This window comes from Homarus americanus, unplaced genomic scaffold (assembly GCF_018991925.1).
Source record: "Homarus americanus isolate GMGI-L3 unplaced genomic scaffold, GMGI_Hamer_2.0 scaffold37032, whole genome shotgun sequence".
In the NCBI taxonomy this organism is placed as follows: Eukaryota; Metazoa; Arthropoda; class Malacostraca; order Decapoda; family Nephropidae; genus Homarus; species Homarus americanus.
In genome coordinates this window covers 8,425,991-8,443,950 of record NW_024731852.1, presented here as the reverse complement: position 1 = coordinate 8,443,950, position 17,960 = coordinate 8,425,991, and the positions used below count along the sequence as shown (strand labels likewise).

Below are 17,960 nucleotides of genomic sequence, written 5' to 3'. Positions count from 1 at the left end.
ATATTTTAATATATGGTCTTTTTACTTACCCTTTGTGATGGAGATTTGTTTATAATCATGCTAAAAAAGTCTCTTTAGCATGACTGATGCAACAGTTATCATCTCTTACTACTGTACTGTACATGCCTTTGACTGCACGAAAGGTTAATTGCCTGATGGTAACTTGGTAATTTTACATATGAAGAATGTCTAATACTTTAACATGTACAGTATTTTGATACATTATATCACTTAAGAAAGGGTGTGCTTTCTTCCATACATTATTTTTGTTATGAATATACAGTAAACTCTAATATCCAGATTTGTCAAAACCAAAGTCATGCTCAAATCTAAGACAGTGCCAGTTTGTTGAGAGCATATTGTATTGTAGTGGACTCCATCCCCGAGCGCCTACCAGCCAATCAGCGTACAGTATATATATATATATATATATATATATATATATATATATATATATATATATATATATATATATATATATATATATATATCATGTAGATCCACAATGAAAACGTGGATAAGATAAATCTTGATAAAAACGGGAAAAGGAAAACGGACAACCTAGCCTGTCCCTTCAAAATTTTCTTAGTCCCACCCAGTGAGGTGAGTGTATATATATATATATATATATATATATATATATATATATATATATATATATATATATATATATATATATATATATGCAAGTAAATCACTGTAGGTGCGCGTGATCTAGGTATATGCTGATAACCACAAGGAAAGAAGAAAACACGAAGTTCCCAAGCGCTTTCGTGTAATTCACATCTTCAGGGGTGAGTACAGACTAGCTGTGAGGGCAAACTTTTTCTGAATGAGAATTGTGAACTCGTGGAACAATCTGCTAGTGTTGTGACGGCACCAAGTGTGAGCTCTTTCAAGACCATACTTGACTAACACTAGAGCAGGTTCAGATACATTCAGGAGCCAGCAAACCAAGTTATTGTAAGTCTTACAGTATTGTAGTCAAGATGTGAATTACACGAAAGCGCTTGGGAACTTCGTGTTTTCTTCTTTCCTTGTGGTTATCAGCATATATATATATATATATATATATATATATATATATATATATATATATATATATATATATCGGTGAAAGCCTGGGCACTATGAGAGGGTTGTCTCAGGAATGGGCCCCGCCACTCCCTCAGAAGCTCAGTCCCCCATGACTGCCACAGAGGATAAGCATTTCGCCCCTATTCCTTATAAGCTGTTGGTCTATTAATTGTTCCTTTGTGACGACTTTTACCAAAGACTATCTTTAGATGGTCTCTGCCGTTATTGTTAGGTTAGTTGGTTTGATATAAGATAATAGAGTAGTTATACAATCACTTGGTTTACTGTCCCCGCGGAGTCATGCATTAAATAAAATAAACCTGTTGTGCAATTTAAATCATCCGCACTCAATCTTTTTATTTTATTTTTACTATTATCCTTTTTACCATTATGTCACGAGAGAATTTACACATTATTGAAACTGAACTAATGTTCGACATATATTTTTGGAGAATTATCACTGAAACTGTTTTGCCGAACTTGGAATTTTGTCTCTGTTGGGATGAATGAATAAAGATAACGTTTATTTATTAATTTTGATCAGTCGTAATTCTAAGCTATGATTTATTTTCTTTTGTAGAAAATCATTTGACCATCCTCATACTAACCTAACAACTATACATAACCTAATCTAATCTAATCTAAGCTAACCTAATCCCCAAGAAGAGTTGGAGGGTTGCATTATATTTTTGCATGTTTATCTACATTTATATCTACACCTGTAAATTATCCATTCATGCTCTATTAATGTATGTATCAAATCAATGGGAACTTACGAGTATTCCTAAAAAAAAAAGTTAGTTTTTATCTTAAGTTGGGTACCAATTGAAGAAACATGGTGACAGATAATCGTGCTGTAGATATAAGTTAAACACGGTCTGTCCTCACTGTCTAACTGTGTCGCCGCTTGTGGAGTTACTTGTGGCAGATGTGTTTTTATCAGATAAAATATACTGTTAGTGCCTAGAGTTATAGCGAAGTGATAGTTAAGGTGAGACAGGTAGAGGCGAGGAGGGTACAGGACACCCTTCCTGGACATAGTTTATGGATATATATTTATTAAGTAACATTGTATATAAATTCACATTGACTTAGTAAATTCATATGGTATTATTTTAGTTTTGTATTACCATGGAATCTGGTATTGTTAACACATGCAATAGATATATCTCATTAATCTGACTAACCTTCATTATATACTTCTCTGTCGCAAGTAAATATTTTTGATATTTATTTAGTTTTAGTTTTACACTGTCTACGATCATAACTCACTTGTAGTGGGCAGGGCTTGAAGGATGAGGGAAATTACAGGATAAAGCACCGGGAAATACTGGTCATATGATACTATAATGATGTCTACGTGCTTTGTACGCGATGAAGTTCATTATTTACCGTAAATGCTCCTCGAACAACCTGCCGAGTCAGTGCATGTGGTGTATCACTCACTTTATTTAACAACCGACCCACTCAATCTGAGCATAACTCTAATGTCCACAAAAACATAAAATTACACCATTATGCGTCAACAAAGTTGCTTTTATTGGTACCAGATATCAAAATAAGTACTTTCTCTTTAATATGGCAGAGGGTTAGCCCCTGTCTAGGAAGTTAGGTAAGATTAGGTAGGTTTCTTTGGTTGGTTAGGTCAGGTTCTATTACCGGCAGGTTTATTATTATTCACTTGTGACACAAGTGTATTGATTGGATGTGTTGAAAGTCCCAGATTCCATGGTAATATGAAACTAAAATTTTACCATTCATATATAGTGCAAGTGTACAGCATACATTGCAGTTCATGTATACAAACAGTGTACAGTACATAGAAAGTACAGGGTATACATTGTCACTGGGGGTTACAGCCTCAGTTTAACAGGTACGGCAGCTGTAAGTATTGACAGACTGTGTTGTTAATGGTTAGGTTAAGTTAGGTTATGGGTAATGTAAAATGAAACAGTTACCACCAGAAGGCATTCAATTTAGTTAATTTTTTCTTCAGATGTACTTATCATTATAGTAAGTATTTTAAGAGGCAACATTAACTAGAGCCTAATAGAACCTGACCTAACCAGCCAGAGAAGTTGTTACTGTGGTTATTGTTGACGAGATATCCGTCGCAGCCTAATTTGTTTTAATGGATCTTTTCTTACTATATTTTCATAGCTGAGTTTGGATATTGGTAAATATGCATTTTCAACCAATATGGCTCGCGAGTTCAATAATGTATTTTTCCGATAGTTTTTGATGTGTTTTATTCTATTTTGATATTGCCTTTTGTTGGAAATCACTCATTATTGAGATAGCCCTCCTACTACCAAAAAGTGATTTCCAATAAAAATAAGTATCAAAATCGAATAAAGCACATCAAAAACTATCGCAACACACAATGCTTAATTAAAAAAGTAACCTAACCTAACCCAACCTAACCTTACCTAGAATGAATACTGTACCTTGGTATTGTTGCACCTTCAGCCAATATGGAGCTGGGGATTTTTTACTTAAAAAATAAATAGATCTCATCCTGATTGATCTTCTGAACCCTACTTTTACTGGTCGCAGTCGCATATTGTTCATTTCCAAACACTGGACCCAGGTAGGTAGATATTATTTTTTGTGTAAGTACATTGGTTGTATACGTGCACGGTCTGCATACATTGTACATCTGCATTGTCTATATACATGCTGAATCAATTGTAAACTTGTATGATGATTTTTCCTGTACTGAACCAATCAATCAATCATAGTGTCCAGCATTATTTGATTGCCTGTGGGACTGGTGTTTGTAGATGTAAGTTTTTATAAGTATGTTAAGTCCCTCACTCCAAATATTTAATGCAACCTGTTCGGAATATTCTACATAAGATTCTACAAATGAGCTTCTTGACCCTTTTCAAATAATTCACTCCATTGAAAGTGTCAATGTTACGTGCCTTAGATTGATGGTCATGTTGACACAAAATTTTCAATGTTTATTTGACTGTGGATGATTTTTATAATTACTGTACAGTATTTCCCCTCAAGCATGTACTGCATATTTTTATAAAGAACAAAGTGTTTAACAGTACAAACGATAACTTACCTTCAAGTAAATAAATTTGTTTAATATGTGTTCATAATTTTAGTATGATTCCACCTACTCATCCTGTACATATTTCTTTATTTCAGATAAACATATTCTCTGGCAGCTATGGGTATAACCAGGTGCCTTGGGTGTTTAGCCCTTCACCATACCTCAGCCATTGGGCCACACAGTCGGATTACAGTTTCTGTGATGAGACATCATGCAAATGTTGCACAGTCTTTTAAATTAAGTTTAGGTAAGTTTTTATGCCTTAACTTCCTTAGGGTACATACCTGTGATGTCAAAATATTTCTTGGCAGTAATAAAATAATGTATCTGAAATGTACTCTGAACAGTTGGTACTCATCTTCAAGCTGCTACATGGGAACTGTTAAGGCATTCTTTGCTATGCCAATATAGCACAGTACTGTACTGTACATTGTATTGCCCTCTTTTAAATTCCTTTCACTAGTTAACTCAACTAGTTAGACATGTCACCTCTCCACACTTTCTGCCCCTCCCTTTTCCATGTGATTTTAGTCCAGTTTTATAATCTAGTGGCAGTCCAAGGAAGCTTATGTAAAATATGCCATCAAGTTTGGGTTTCAACTCGGGTTCAGCCCTCATCATTGATGGTTAGCAGTACTGTACTGTACTGTACATTTAGCATATCTTTCCAGTTCCAACTGGTGTCCCCTAAAAGAGAGATTAGAAGCAAGTGTTCATGAAGGGCTGAGAGGTGAGTGGCTCTTAGTGCTATAGCAGCCTGGCACACACCTTTCCTTGCTGTTGTTGACTATCTTAGAATTCCAGTAGCAAACCTCAGTCCAGTTGTCTCCACATTAAGGCAGGTCATTCACTAGATGACTCCTCTTTTTACAGAGCTAAGTATGTAGTGCTTACACTTCATTCATATAACTGTAGGGAATAGATAAGGCTATACCACACAACTCCTACAGTACAGTACTGTAGTTGTATGTAAGATGGATTCCAGCCTTTGTATTGTGTTGTAAGAGTTATTACCATTGTGCTGACAATTTAAATTACTTTAATTGATTAGTAGTTGTTTGGGGTGCCAGCCTTGCCCGTACACTTGTGACGAAGGGTAGGTCCAACTCCATTTTTTTTTATTAAAGATGTGTTTAGCTTTTTGCATTACTTAGCAGCTGTTCCTTCACAGAATCCTTTTTAAGGGTAAGGGCTGCAAGGCTGTCAGGGCTAATCTAGGCTGTCTCTTAGACTTGGCAGGTTTGATATATGAGTCTCCTTGTCACCAGTTTGGTTATAAAATAAGATTTCTAGGATCAGTCCATCTCTTAATGGTGTTTCAGGTAGACGATGGCTGTCAAGTACGTCATGGATCTCTCCAGAAGGACATGACACTGGTATTAAGTTGTACAACACTGCCAGTAGGTCAAAAGTGAGTTTCCTGTATCACTTAATGTTATAGTTTACTTATTGTGCAATATTTTTCATATTCTTATAATGATATTGGGATGTACTTGTACTGTACAGTATAATATTTGGCCTCTACCCAGTGCAGTGTATTTTATGAAGTCTGAACAAAAAGTTATGGTAATAAATGTTTTTCTGCAGGACTAAAGTTCTTGCAGTTCTTTAAATTTATTACCTTCAAGAATCGTTTTCAGTGGCTCTTTGTTTTGTACTACAGTACAGTTTTATTTGTACAGTAATTGTATTTTGAGTTCTGATACCAGTACCATCTTTTATGAGTAAAAATTAGGATTAGTTAGATTTCCAGAAACATTCAGGTAGTTTCTGTGAACCTGAAAGATGGTTCGCTAATCCTTAGTTAAAGCCATTTCATAATTTGGTATTGTTTTTGATATATTTGATGACTTTCAGGTGGCATTAAAAACTGTTCATCCAGGTCTTCTTACCTGGTACACCTGTGGCCCTACGGTATATGACTCTGCACATATTGGTCATGCTTTGTGAGTATATTCTTATTGCCTTTTGGAACAAAAATCCCTGTCACATGATATCATAATAAGAGTACAGTACTGTAATACTGTATAGGTACAGTATTATAAAATGGAGGTAGGAAGGTAAACATTGATTACCTCAGGGAATAGCACCTCTGCCCTGTCAACTAAGAGAGCATTTAAAAGTCCTACCTACTGTATAATGCCCAGTTCTCACTTTCTTAAAGTGGGTTGGTAATACGAAGGGCATCAATCTGTAAAATTTGATTCAAATTTGCATTATGGTAACTAGGACACATATCATTAGGTAATCATTCCTAACCCATGCAAGTATGGAAAATGGCTGTAAAATGGTGGTGGTGGTGATTAATACAGTACAGCACAGTTTTATGAAATCCACTTGTGTCTACAGTTCCCCTCATCCATTGGAGATAGATAAATGGAAACTAACAATTAAATTTGGACAGAAATTTACAGGCTGCTTTTATTTAATATATTTTATTTTATTAGCTCTTATGAATTGAGTATCAACAAATGTATGCCTTATTCCTGACCTCATAGTCACCATCATTGTTGGCATTAACAGATAAATACTGTACCTCCTGTTTTTTAAGGATTTTGATTACTCATAGTACAGTACAGTTACATGGTAACAACTGTAGAGTGAACAAACCTCATAGACAAGATCCTCTTATGATACATATTCAACTCTAAAGACCAGAGTATTGTGACTTACTTTTTGGAATATACAGGATACAGTATAGGAATCATTTAGTGACACCTACCTAGTCACCAGAAAGGAATAGTGTACTTTCATATAGAAAGATATCTTTTTATTTCAGTTAATTATACCCTCTTCAATGAATGGCAGAAGCGTTGGGCTAAAATGCTAAATTAATTTGCAATGTTCCATTTATTTAATTTACCGAGATGTTACAAATACGTAATATATTTATTGTACGTATCAGTCTTCTGTATGTGTTGTTATGTCTTCCAGATGCTACGTGAAATTTGATATTATACGAAGAATCATGACGAGAATGTTTGACCTCAATGTCGTGATGGTTCTTGGGATCACGGATATTGATGATAAGATAATCAATAAGGCCCATGAGGTAAGTGTAGCATTAAAATTATCTTCTTTTTTTTTCAAGTTGCTGCAAAGATCATTGAACTTCCACCTGCAATACTCATACAGTATGTTCGTCCTCTTCCCAAAGTCCCAACAATCATCATGTGGTCCATGTAGAATCTCCTTCTTGTTGCTGAATGTGTTAACACCCATGCAGAAACATTCTACTTCAACTCAGGATCAGTTCTGCCATATTTACTCTACTGTACAGTTCATGTATATTTTTTCTAGAATGTAAGAATATCGTTGTAACTCAGACACATGAAAATTATAATTGTGTTTGGCTATTATTTGTTGAAAGACTTGTGAACATGGGCAACAATACATTGCTTTGTGATTGAAATTATAGTCATAATTTGGTCCCAGGCAGTAAGCAGCACTACTTAGTCTGTTTTAGTAAACTTAAACATACGGTCACCTCTTCACTCCATTCTTTATATTTATATTCTTCATTACTGTCCAAGCTTATATTAGTTAGCTGCTGTTCATGCATTAGTGTCTCATTACCTCAGGGTGTTTCAGCCCTGCCTTGCTAACTGCTCCCACCCTGTGGATTGGCATTAGGAAGGGCATCAATCAATAAAACATTGCTTCAACATACCTGATGGCAATCGGGTCACCAGGGCTGTACCCATCCCCTGGTTACTGCTGCATTTTCTGGGCTAGTGTGCTTAGGTGACGCACCAGCCCCTAGGTTTTCAGTGAGTGTGGGGGACACATCCTGTTCTGGTATTACCCTACAACTGCCATCAGTTAATTATGGCTAACCCACGTGTGAGTGGAAAATGACCATAAAATGTTGATGATGAGGATATTTTTTATTTAATGCAATTGTCTGTTATTGGAATAATTTTAAGAAAAAAAAATAGTTGCAGATCAAAAATTTCCATTACTGTTATTTGTTATAGCTGTAGATAGCTCGTCTTTCCTTGCTGCTAATTAAGATAGTTTTTGTTTATCTTTATTTTGTAGCTCAATCTCACCTCTAAAGAAGTTGCCGAGTTATATGAGGAAGAGTTCTTTGAGGACATGGATCGTTTGCGAGTACTTCGCCCTACCTCTGCTCCGAGAGTAACTGAACACGTGCCCCACATCATCTCCTTTACCAAGGGGATAATTAATAGAAAATTGGCTTATGCAGTTTATGATGGTGAGTTTATGGGGAACTTGACTTTTTATCAAATTCTTTAATGTTCCTCACATTTAGGGAGAGTATTTTGTCTTTCAAGTCATCCAAGGCACACTGCTGCACAGTTATATGGCAAGTGAGGAGAAGCCTAAACAGAATGTAAGCCTAGGAAGAAGAGAATGTTTGTAGCTCTTTTAAGGATACTTCAAAGCTGCTATGGATTTATGTTTTCAACACTTGACTTTATATTGCACTGTCATAGTTAAGTAACAGGTGTTGGGTAATGACTGTTACAGTACAGTACTTAACACTGTCAGTACAACCTACGTGGAAGTGAAGGTCACGGTGACCTTTTATCCTCTTAGTTTAGATAGAGGAAACTCCACCAAACTTTCTCTCAGGATAACACCCTTGACAGGCAAGTCAAGCAAAGAGCATCCGTCAAATGTATTTACAGTCATGCTAAACAAGACCAAAGACCGAAAATTAAGGAATAAATTGTAAGGGGTTATGGGATAGAATATTTTGGGTGGTCGAACTGACAAAGACAATGGATCCGAGTATACAGTACAGTACATTATTTAGAATATTTAAAAGTCAATTACACTCTGCCCATTAGTTTTAAATCACCTTTATATACGTTTTCTTAAAAATATAGACTATCTTTACTATATAAACATAATACATACTGTAGTAATTATTATTTTTTTTTTAATGTCGTTTGGCGTTAAAAATATGCCTGACCTAATACTGTACCTTGCATTTTGGCACTTGGGGTCATACCTTGAATTTTGTTCATGTTTCATACAAAGGTACTAATGTACATGTTGATGACAGGTCTGGGTCTGCAATTTAAAAATTCAAGTAATTAGTTTTAATTAATTCAGCCTACCAAACCTGACTGTGGGAGGTAAGCCTCTCTCCTTGCTGAGTGAAGGACAAAATACCCTCAAACTAAAATGTGCCCAGGACAAAAGTATAACCTAATCTAAGCTAACCTTGAGAAGCATTAATAAAAAAAAAGGTGAATTTTGTCCTACTATACACTTTAACTAACATTTTAATTGTGTGTGTGTTGGGGGGGGGGGGTGGGTTGACCTCCCTGAAAAAAGTTACAGTGGATGCCTATGTACAGAACTATTGTCCTGTGTGTACATTATAGAGAAGTTGAACTTTTGGATATTGCTACAGCACTATCCTCTGCAATAGCTATAGACCAGCTATGTACTCATGACCATTCACAACTTTACCCTTTATGAATCATATGAAGATTAGCTAGTCTTCAGGTGATTCATATTATTAAGCTACATAATGTAGAACTACAATGGTAATCCAGCAGCCTTGGACAGTCCAAGTGCAATGTTATTTTAGTTGAAGTTATAGTTTGCAGGTACAGTCAGTCCCCGACTTACGACGGGGTTAGGGACCCAAATCCAGGTCGTAAGTCGAAAATGCGAAAATAATGCATAGAAAATCTAAAATGGGTGTCTCATTTTTTCTCAGCACCACGAAAATCACACTTGCCAGCCATTTTAAAGGGAATTACAAACGAAAATTTTGTCAGTACACAGTACAATCACTAACGTCGGGACTCGAAAATACGTAATTTGACAAAATTTTGGTACGACTGGGGCGGTCGCATGTCCGGGTGGTCGAAAGTCAAGTGGGTCATAAGTCGAGGAGTACCTGTATACTGTACTAGATAAGAACAGAAGTTGGTTATTAAATATTTGGTGTAACTTATGCATGATTCTGGTTCTTTGAAAACTTAAAATAAATCTCATTTTTACCTATAGAGAGACTAGGATATGTATTAGTTTGTAAGCATCCTTGTTCTTTCAGGTTCAGTGTATTTTGATACTAAAGCTTACGGCAGGTATGGGAAAATGTATCCACTGGATGAGTCGGTAGAGAGGCAGGTAACTAACATAAAAAAGTCGCCCCGAGACTTTGCTCTGTGGAAGGGAGCTAAGCCTGGGGAACCCTATTGGTCCTCACCCTGGGGTCCTGGTAGACCTGGATGGCACATTGAGTGCTCGGCCATGGCTAGGTAAGTTTGGCCACAATTGTACATATATTTTATGTTTTTTGGGTACAAGTGTGCCTATATTTCTAAGTTTTTCGTCATAAATGTAAATATTTTAATTTTAAAGTTTCATCATGTACGTATACATATTTTTTACAATCTTTGGTCACAGTACTTCTACATATTTATTAAAGGTTTAGTTTACAAGTGCAATCTATGTAAAGAATTTGGTAAAAGGTGTACACATTTTTGTAGTGTTACTATTTTGTCAGAAGCGAGCCTATCTTTACAGTACAGGTGTAATATTTCAGTTTTCTAAATATTGTTTACTTAACAATCTTGACCCGGTAAGGGTTTTCATCTAGTTATTGTATCTGTACTGAATACCTCTACTTGTCTCTGCCCCTCCACCATTAAAAACATCAACTTAACCTTCAAGAAAAGTATACAGTATGCTACTGTATGAGTATTTTAGAGTCTTATGAAGATTAGACACCCCAACTATTTTTCATCTGATGATTAAACACCGTAGCTTTACCTTGGGATTATGTTAGTTGGTTAGCTTAGTATAAAAGTGTTTAATTATCAGGTAAAATCTTCAGGTTATCTTCGTTTTGTTTTCTCCGATATATAATTGGCAGCTGGAGAAACATGGTAGACAAAGTTAGGTACAGTATTGTGTGTGGTGCATAACTTAAAAAAATATTACTGTATATAAGATATTATCAAGAGAATCAACACATTATGTATCATCAGACACCAGCTGCCTAATAAATGTTGATATTGATAATTAATCAGGTCACTCACAAGTACTTACAATGACCTCAGAGCATTGGGGGGAGGGGGGCAGGGTACAGTACTCCAGTAATGACTACAGTGTTGTTGACAAAGGTGGGGGCCAAAATCCTACGAAATTCTTGTATGATTTGGCTGATCAGGTGAGAATACATACTGGAATCTATACAGTCTTATACATATTGTCATGAAGTGAAGTGGTCTTAGAATGTTGAAAAAGACTGGGGACAGTGGCTTGCTTCTGCTAATGTGTGTGTGTGTGGAGAGGGGGTGTACTGTGCCTTAAGAACCTCATTAAGGGTGTATTTATGTTCATGTTCTTACAGTCATATCCTGGGAACACAGCTGGATTTACACTCAGGAGGAGTTGACCTAGTCTTCCCACACCATGAGAATGAGGAGGCTCAGTGCTGTGCTTACCATGACGTTGATCAGTGGTGTAATTATTGGATTCATGTTGGTGAGTAAAGGAGTCACAGTGGGTAATGATGGTTGGATGGGCACCTTTGTTCTTGTTCAGGTCGACCACTGATTTTCCGGCACCATCGAGGTCAGAGCCACCACTCCAGTAATCTCCAACCCAAGAGTCATACAACCTCATGCTAACTCTAAAGCACTCTGGGCTGCTAGAAAATAAATATGACGTAGCATAAGCAATTATTAAAAGAAAATTTAATGGAAAACAGGTACAGGGTATACTGAGGTTTATTGTGGACTTACATAACTGCTGCTTTACTTCTGCTCCCAAAGAGATGAGTCATAATGTAGAAGTGATTACATTTATATTTCTGCAAGTGGGGGTCTGTCTGGATTATCTTCTTCTTCAACTTGGGACATCACTGTACACTACACCTTCGTGAATTCAACAAAAAAGAGGGCTCTGGGTCACTCGAATTACAGTACAGTACCTACAATTTCCGAATTTTTGTGTTCAATTATTCGTTCAGTTTTGGTTCAGTTTTTGTGCCTTGCCTTGGCTGCTCTCCTCCCTCCTCTGCCATCTGCTAGCTCCTCTCCCGGGCAAAGCACTCAAACATAGTTTTGTACAGTATCTTAATATAATTCATATTACCTTGTATATTCCTATTATTCATTCATCTCAATCTATTACATAATAATGTACGTGTATACAGTACAGTATTCCTATAATAATACTCGACTTTTCGGAATCATTCGGTTATAGGTAAAATCCAAGATGTAATTTGTATCAACACACCAGATTCACACCAGCGAGTGGCCTTGACCACCACCACCACACCAGCTGATGCTATAACAGTGTTACCATCTCTGAAACTGAATTCCTGCCAGTTACTGTCTCCTATGAGGAATAAGATAATACAGTATATACTGTACCAGTAAATGTGAGGAATAAATCAAAATAGTATTGATAAATAAAATAATATGAAAAAACTCTATTCCCATTTGGCTGCTGGACAGTGAACTTTGTCAATCATTTGATTACACAGGAGAGACAGCTGAGATCCCTCACTCCACCGTCCCCCACTTAACACACAAAGAAAGTTTATTTCATTTTATGTTTTTGATTTCATGATAAGTTTGCTTTTGCACATTCTTTATGTAAGATTGTGTGTGCATGTAACCAAATAAAAAAAGTTATGTACTTTATATCTATCTGAAATTACAAGTTCGACAATAACACATCACAGTCCAATAAGGTTAGCCTACCATGAGCATGTCCCGGGTAGCTATTATTCACCAAAAATGTGCGGTAAATTTGAAATTTCACCACTTTAAAGTTGTTCGGACCATCAGATGCTCCAGATCAGTGATTGCTGGAAAATCGGTAGTCGACCTGTAATTAAAATGGCTGATAAGTTTTATAATTATGAGTTTTAATTACAGTGTATTTGTTGGTGTTATCATTACACCCATGCCAGTGAATGTTGGAAGTTGTACCGGATTGAATTATTCCGCCTATCTGTCTTCCTCTCTATCACACATTATTACCTTTTGTAATAAATTCAAATTTATGCCTAAAACTCAACAGAGGTGTATCTCACAGGCTGAAGATATGCATAAGAATTATTTCACACCAGCTTCAATTCTCTATTATGTTAAGGTTATGTTGAATTTTGAACATGTACAGTACTGTAGTTTTAAATGCAGTATTAGCATTACCGGTATACATTATATATTTATTAAAAGTAGCACAAATACAATTAAGATGCTAGGGATCCTGGTATTGCCCGAATTTATTTTTGAGGGGCAGCTCATGGCCTATGTCCATGACTACTTTACATCAAGAGAGTTCCACCTTTGGGAGTGGAGCCAAAATCTTTGGGACACTTCTGAGGTGCTTGCACATCTGTGTGTCAGATTTCAGTTCTATCTTCACAAATGTAGCTGGAGATTGCAAACAGGCAAATAAACACACAGTCTCTGTTCTTTCTATATATTGTACTGTATATAGATAAGTAGACAAAATATAGTATATATTATTCATCAAGCTTTTAACAGGATTATTTTCATTATAGGTTTCCTTCGCACCAAAGGCACCGAGAAGATGTCCAAGTCTTTATTTAATACAATAAGCATTGAAGAGCTGCTAAAGGAGCATTCTGTCAACACCTTCCGTCTGTTCTGCCTCCTCTCACATTACCGAAACAGTTAGTCCCCCCATGTTATGTCGTATTTCTGCCGCCTAAGATATTTTTAACAAAGCAACATACAGGCATTCCCCGAGTTATGAAACGGTTCCGTTCTTGAAAAACTTTTACAAATCAGTTTTTTGTGAATTGGATTACATTTTCCTGTACACTCCTGTTGTAAAAGCTGAGATATGTTCCTACGAAGAAAAAAAGCCCTAAAATATCACAAACATGTTTTTAATGAGTTTTTGGTTTACACAATGATTATAAGTTCCAACCAAGACAAATGGTTTTATTTGGTAGTGTTGCACTAATATTAAGTCTACTGCACTGTACAGTCTATAGATATATTTTGAGATGTTTTGTTTTAAATGGAATTGATTTTTGATGAGGTTTTGTGGGAAGAAGAAAAGCTAAACATTCATTTAATATTTTATTATTTCTATGTACAGCCGGGGTCAAAAGTTCACTCCCGCCGAATATGAAGCAGCATCGTCCCCAAGTGAGATGAAACAGTCAGGCGTAAGTCAGTTCGGAGGCTCATTTTCATGACTCGGTTACACCACGGGGAGTGAACTCTTGTCTCTGACTGTACATCAGATCAAACTCTGGACTACTAAACACGTCAGTGTACACACATAATGATCCTATCTCACTTAACCACACTTAACACAGCACAGTATAAACTGTATGTTATTCTTAGTTTAGTTGTCCTTATAAACTGACCATGTCTCGTACGGGAACCCCTGAAATGCTTGTTGTATCTTCCAGTGCTGTGAAAAATTAACAGAAAATTTTTATTTTGGATTTCTCGTATATAATCAAAACATAGGATAGATTTTTTGGGGCGTAACTTCTGATTTTTGTAAACCAGATCTTCATAAATTGGGGACTGCTTGTAATTTAGAAACCTTAAAAATGGCAGACAAATTGGCAACCATTTTCTTTAATTTTGATGCTGTCTTTTCCAGTTAATATGTTGATGGCCTGTGTAGAATCCCCCATTGCTCTTAATTATCTAGGCTAGTACTGTACTGTTGTTATTGCCAAATTTTCATGCTGGTAGACTGTTTTGTAGGTCTACTACACACTATGTGAAGAAGTACTTATTGGAAGATGCACTGAAGATAAGAATTCTTATTAATTTAGAATGACACACTGGCAGTCATTATTTTCCCCATCATCATCACCTTTTTACACCCATTCTGAGTAAATTAGTATTAATCTAGACAAGTGCAAATAATTAACAATTGAAAAGATGTAGAACATTGAATGCACAGTAATCCCGTGTTTTTCGCATTTTTTTTATCGCGGTTTTGACCATTCACATTTTTTTTACTAAAAATTTGTATGTCTGTATATATAACATATCCTTTAAAATTTTTTTTTTTAATTTTGCGCCATTTTCGATATTACCCTGTGCGGTGCGGCAAACAGACGCCACTCTTTCTCGCCTCAGACACCAGCTGCTCCGAGAAGCCTCAGTCCACACGTGCCTACCGTACTGTGAACGCTACTGTGACTGCGTGAGGGCGGGCAGACGCCGGGACAGCAGGGAGAGGCTGGTAATGCGGGTGTTGCCGACCTCAATGAAATATAAATTTTTTTATTGACTTGTAAATAATTTTGTTTTGTATATAACTGTGTTTACGTTTTTCCATTACTGTATTATATTACAATATGATTAGTTTCAAATAATGATGTTAGGAAATGCCGGTACAGTGTATCAGTGATCAGTGTGACCACTGGGCCGTGTGTGGAGAGCATGGCATGGTTAAGTGCATGACCTACCTGAGCTGTTTGGTGGCTACAGTGATTCCTAAAAGAGTATTTGCGGTTTTAGATTTTCGCGGGGGTTTCAGGAACGTAATTCCCGCGAAAAACACGGGATTACTGTACACAGAGAAAGTCATAGTTGGTCTTACTTTAACCCAAAAAATTTTTTTTTGCAGTGTATACAAGTGAATGTTAAACTAAAAAACTTTTGTCATCAATTAAAATAGTTTATTGCCCATTTCTTCTTTTCAGCACTGATATATTATATTTGATATTCAGTACTCATTCACTGTTCTTTTAGAAGTAAGAAATTTTGCTAACTTGTATGTGATATATGATATTTAGAGGTGGAATATACTCAGACGTCCATGGCTCAGGCAAAGGCACACCTGCGACGGATACGTTCCTTCCTCCATGATGCCTACGCCTACATAAATGGCCAGCTGAAGTGTGCTCCCCTTGATGAGGCAGCTCTCAAACAGGTGAGTCCTTGATTTCATATGATTATAGAAACTTAGTCAATATGCTTTATTGATGGGGTTATTCCTTATATGATTGACTTTTTCAGGGTCACTGAAACCAACATTTAAGCAAGGAAGAATGGAGAGTGTTGAGACAAGCTGTTGTGTCTTTAAAGGCACAAACACTTTTTATCATAGACAGCTGGAAAGTCACCATAACATAAACATCAGTGTATGAGAAGAAACACACAATGGCATCAACATTTTATCTGCCATTGTGGGTTTCTTCTTATATTTTATCATAGAGTTGGGAATTAATATGTTTAACTAGTTTAGCAGCAGAAAAAAACAACCAAAACTCACAGTACTGTACTGTAATTAATGTATGATTACGAGTGACATAATTTTTATGGCCATTAGCACAACTAATAACTCTACCAAAATGCAACATTGTCCTGACCATCTCATACTCCTCTCATCTACTTCGTCTGTAATTATTGTTTCATTCATACTTCTGTTTTATTTATTTAGCCCGATACCATGTTTGGTGACTTACAGTTATCAGTGCAGTATGTTATGAATCCCAGTTGGTGAAATCCAAGATTGAATGTGATAAAGGGATTTGAATTTTACTTTGGGACGTTTCACCCCTTTATGGCAGGTATGGAAAACTGTTAAGCAATTACATTGACTTCTTTGAAGAGGAAATTTTAAGAAGAAATAATACCATAACTGAATGACTTGAATATGTAGCACTTGATAATGTTTAATAGACAGAATCACGACATTGCTGAATGGGACACTAATATAAGATTGAAAAATAGGTGAATGTAAGGTACGTATAGTTAAATCTTATTAGCATGATCTAGAGTTTATTTTAGAGTTTTTATATGATTTTCCAGTACAGTGACCCCTCCGTTAACGAACTCAATCCGTTCCAGAAGGTCGTTCGTTAACCGAAAAGTTCGTTAACCGAAACCATTGTTTCAATGGGTTTTTGGGTAATTGGTTCCAGCTCACCGAAAATTTCCTAAATTCAACAAAAATGGTAGAAAAGTTCACTTACTTTGAGGTGTGTATGTAGAAGGCTCCTGGATGATGATGATGATGATGATGATGGGATTTAGAATGGGGCTGGAGGAGAAGGACGAAGAGAAGGCATTGGGGTGGAAGAGAAGTCACCCCATGGCGCCATTTCACCCATAAAATTTTAGCTCTCTTGGTGTAATTCAAGATTATTTTCTTTAAATCAACACTGCACTGCATTATATATTGTCAATATGTAAAATATATTTCAAAATGACCAATAATTTGCTTGGAAACACAGAAAAAAAGCATTTAGTTGAAGAGAGTCTCAAGCAAGATGTTACCTCCAGTGAAAACAGAGAGAGACTAACTCCTGTTTGCTGTGTTAAGAGGCTGGATGCCGTGCATTAAACTAGTCACTTTACCTTCAATTATGTTCAATAATTGTTAAAATGGCTAAAAAATTGAACATTAAACTTTTAAAATTATTGAATAGTATAAACTTCTTGATATTTACTAAAATAGTAAGGAATTTAAGCCCTAGAACCGATTAATGTATTGGCGGACTGATACTAAAGCTGGTTGCCCGGTCAGTGCAAGCGAAAACATGTTGAGGTCGGTTCGTAAGAACTTTGTAAACCAAATTTTTTTTCGTTAACCGAATTGAAGATCCTTATGGAAGGCAGTTCGTTAATCGAAATTACGTTAACCGAGGTGTTCGTTAAACGAGGGGTCACTGTATTTTGTGTGATGGATGGCTGTATGACTTGTCTGAACTAGTAAATGATTTTGAAGAAGTATGCTGGAGGATTTGTTTGAGAAATGGGACAAATTCTGCTGTACTGTTAATGAGAATGGTGAAGGAAGAGGAGTTGTATAAAGATGTAGTGAGAGAGCACAGAATGACTGTACAGTACTGTATTAT

The 17,960-nt window shown here is 36.2% G+C and overlaps 1 protein-coding gene across 6 annotated transcripts in view; it reads left to right on the top strand.

The window, feature by feature from the left end:
* The first annotated feature begins 771 nt into the window (after positions 1-771).
* Positions 772-17,960, top strand: part of LOC121868018 (probable cysteine--tRNA ligase, mitochondrial) — a 30,649-nt gene continuing 13,460 nt past the window's right edge. Inside the window, exons 1-10 of one of the 6 annotated variants that reach the window (XM_042368259.1) lie at positions 772-794; positions 4,240-4,391; positions 5,467-5,555; positions 6,002-6,090; positions 7,079-7,196; positions 8,186-8,363; positions 10,185-10,392; positions 11,490-11,623; positions 13,659-13,790; positions 15,894-16,030. In XM_042368259.1, coding sequence (XP_042224193.1) covers positions 4,262-4,391; positions 5,467-5,555; positions 6,002-6,090; positions 7,079-7,196; positions 8,186-8,363; positions 10,185-10,392; positions 11,490-11,623; positions 13,659-13,790; positions 15,894-16,030 — 1,215 coding nt within the window. In that variant the 5' untranslated portion in view covers positions 772-794; positions 4,240-4,261. Of the gene's footprint in view, positions 795-1,882; positions 2,069-2,136; positions 3,668-3,715; positions 3,863-4,239; positions 4,392-5,466; positions 5,556-6,001; positions 6,091-7,078; positions 7,197-8,185; positions 8,364-10,184; positions 10,393-11,489; positions 11,624-13,658; positions 13,791-15,893; positions 16,031-17,960 lie in introns of those variants that run through there. The other 5 variants (XM_042368260.1, XM_042368255.1, XM_042368256.1 and 2 more) reach the window with 5 other exon arrangements.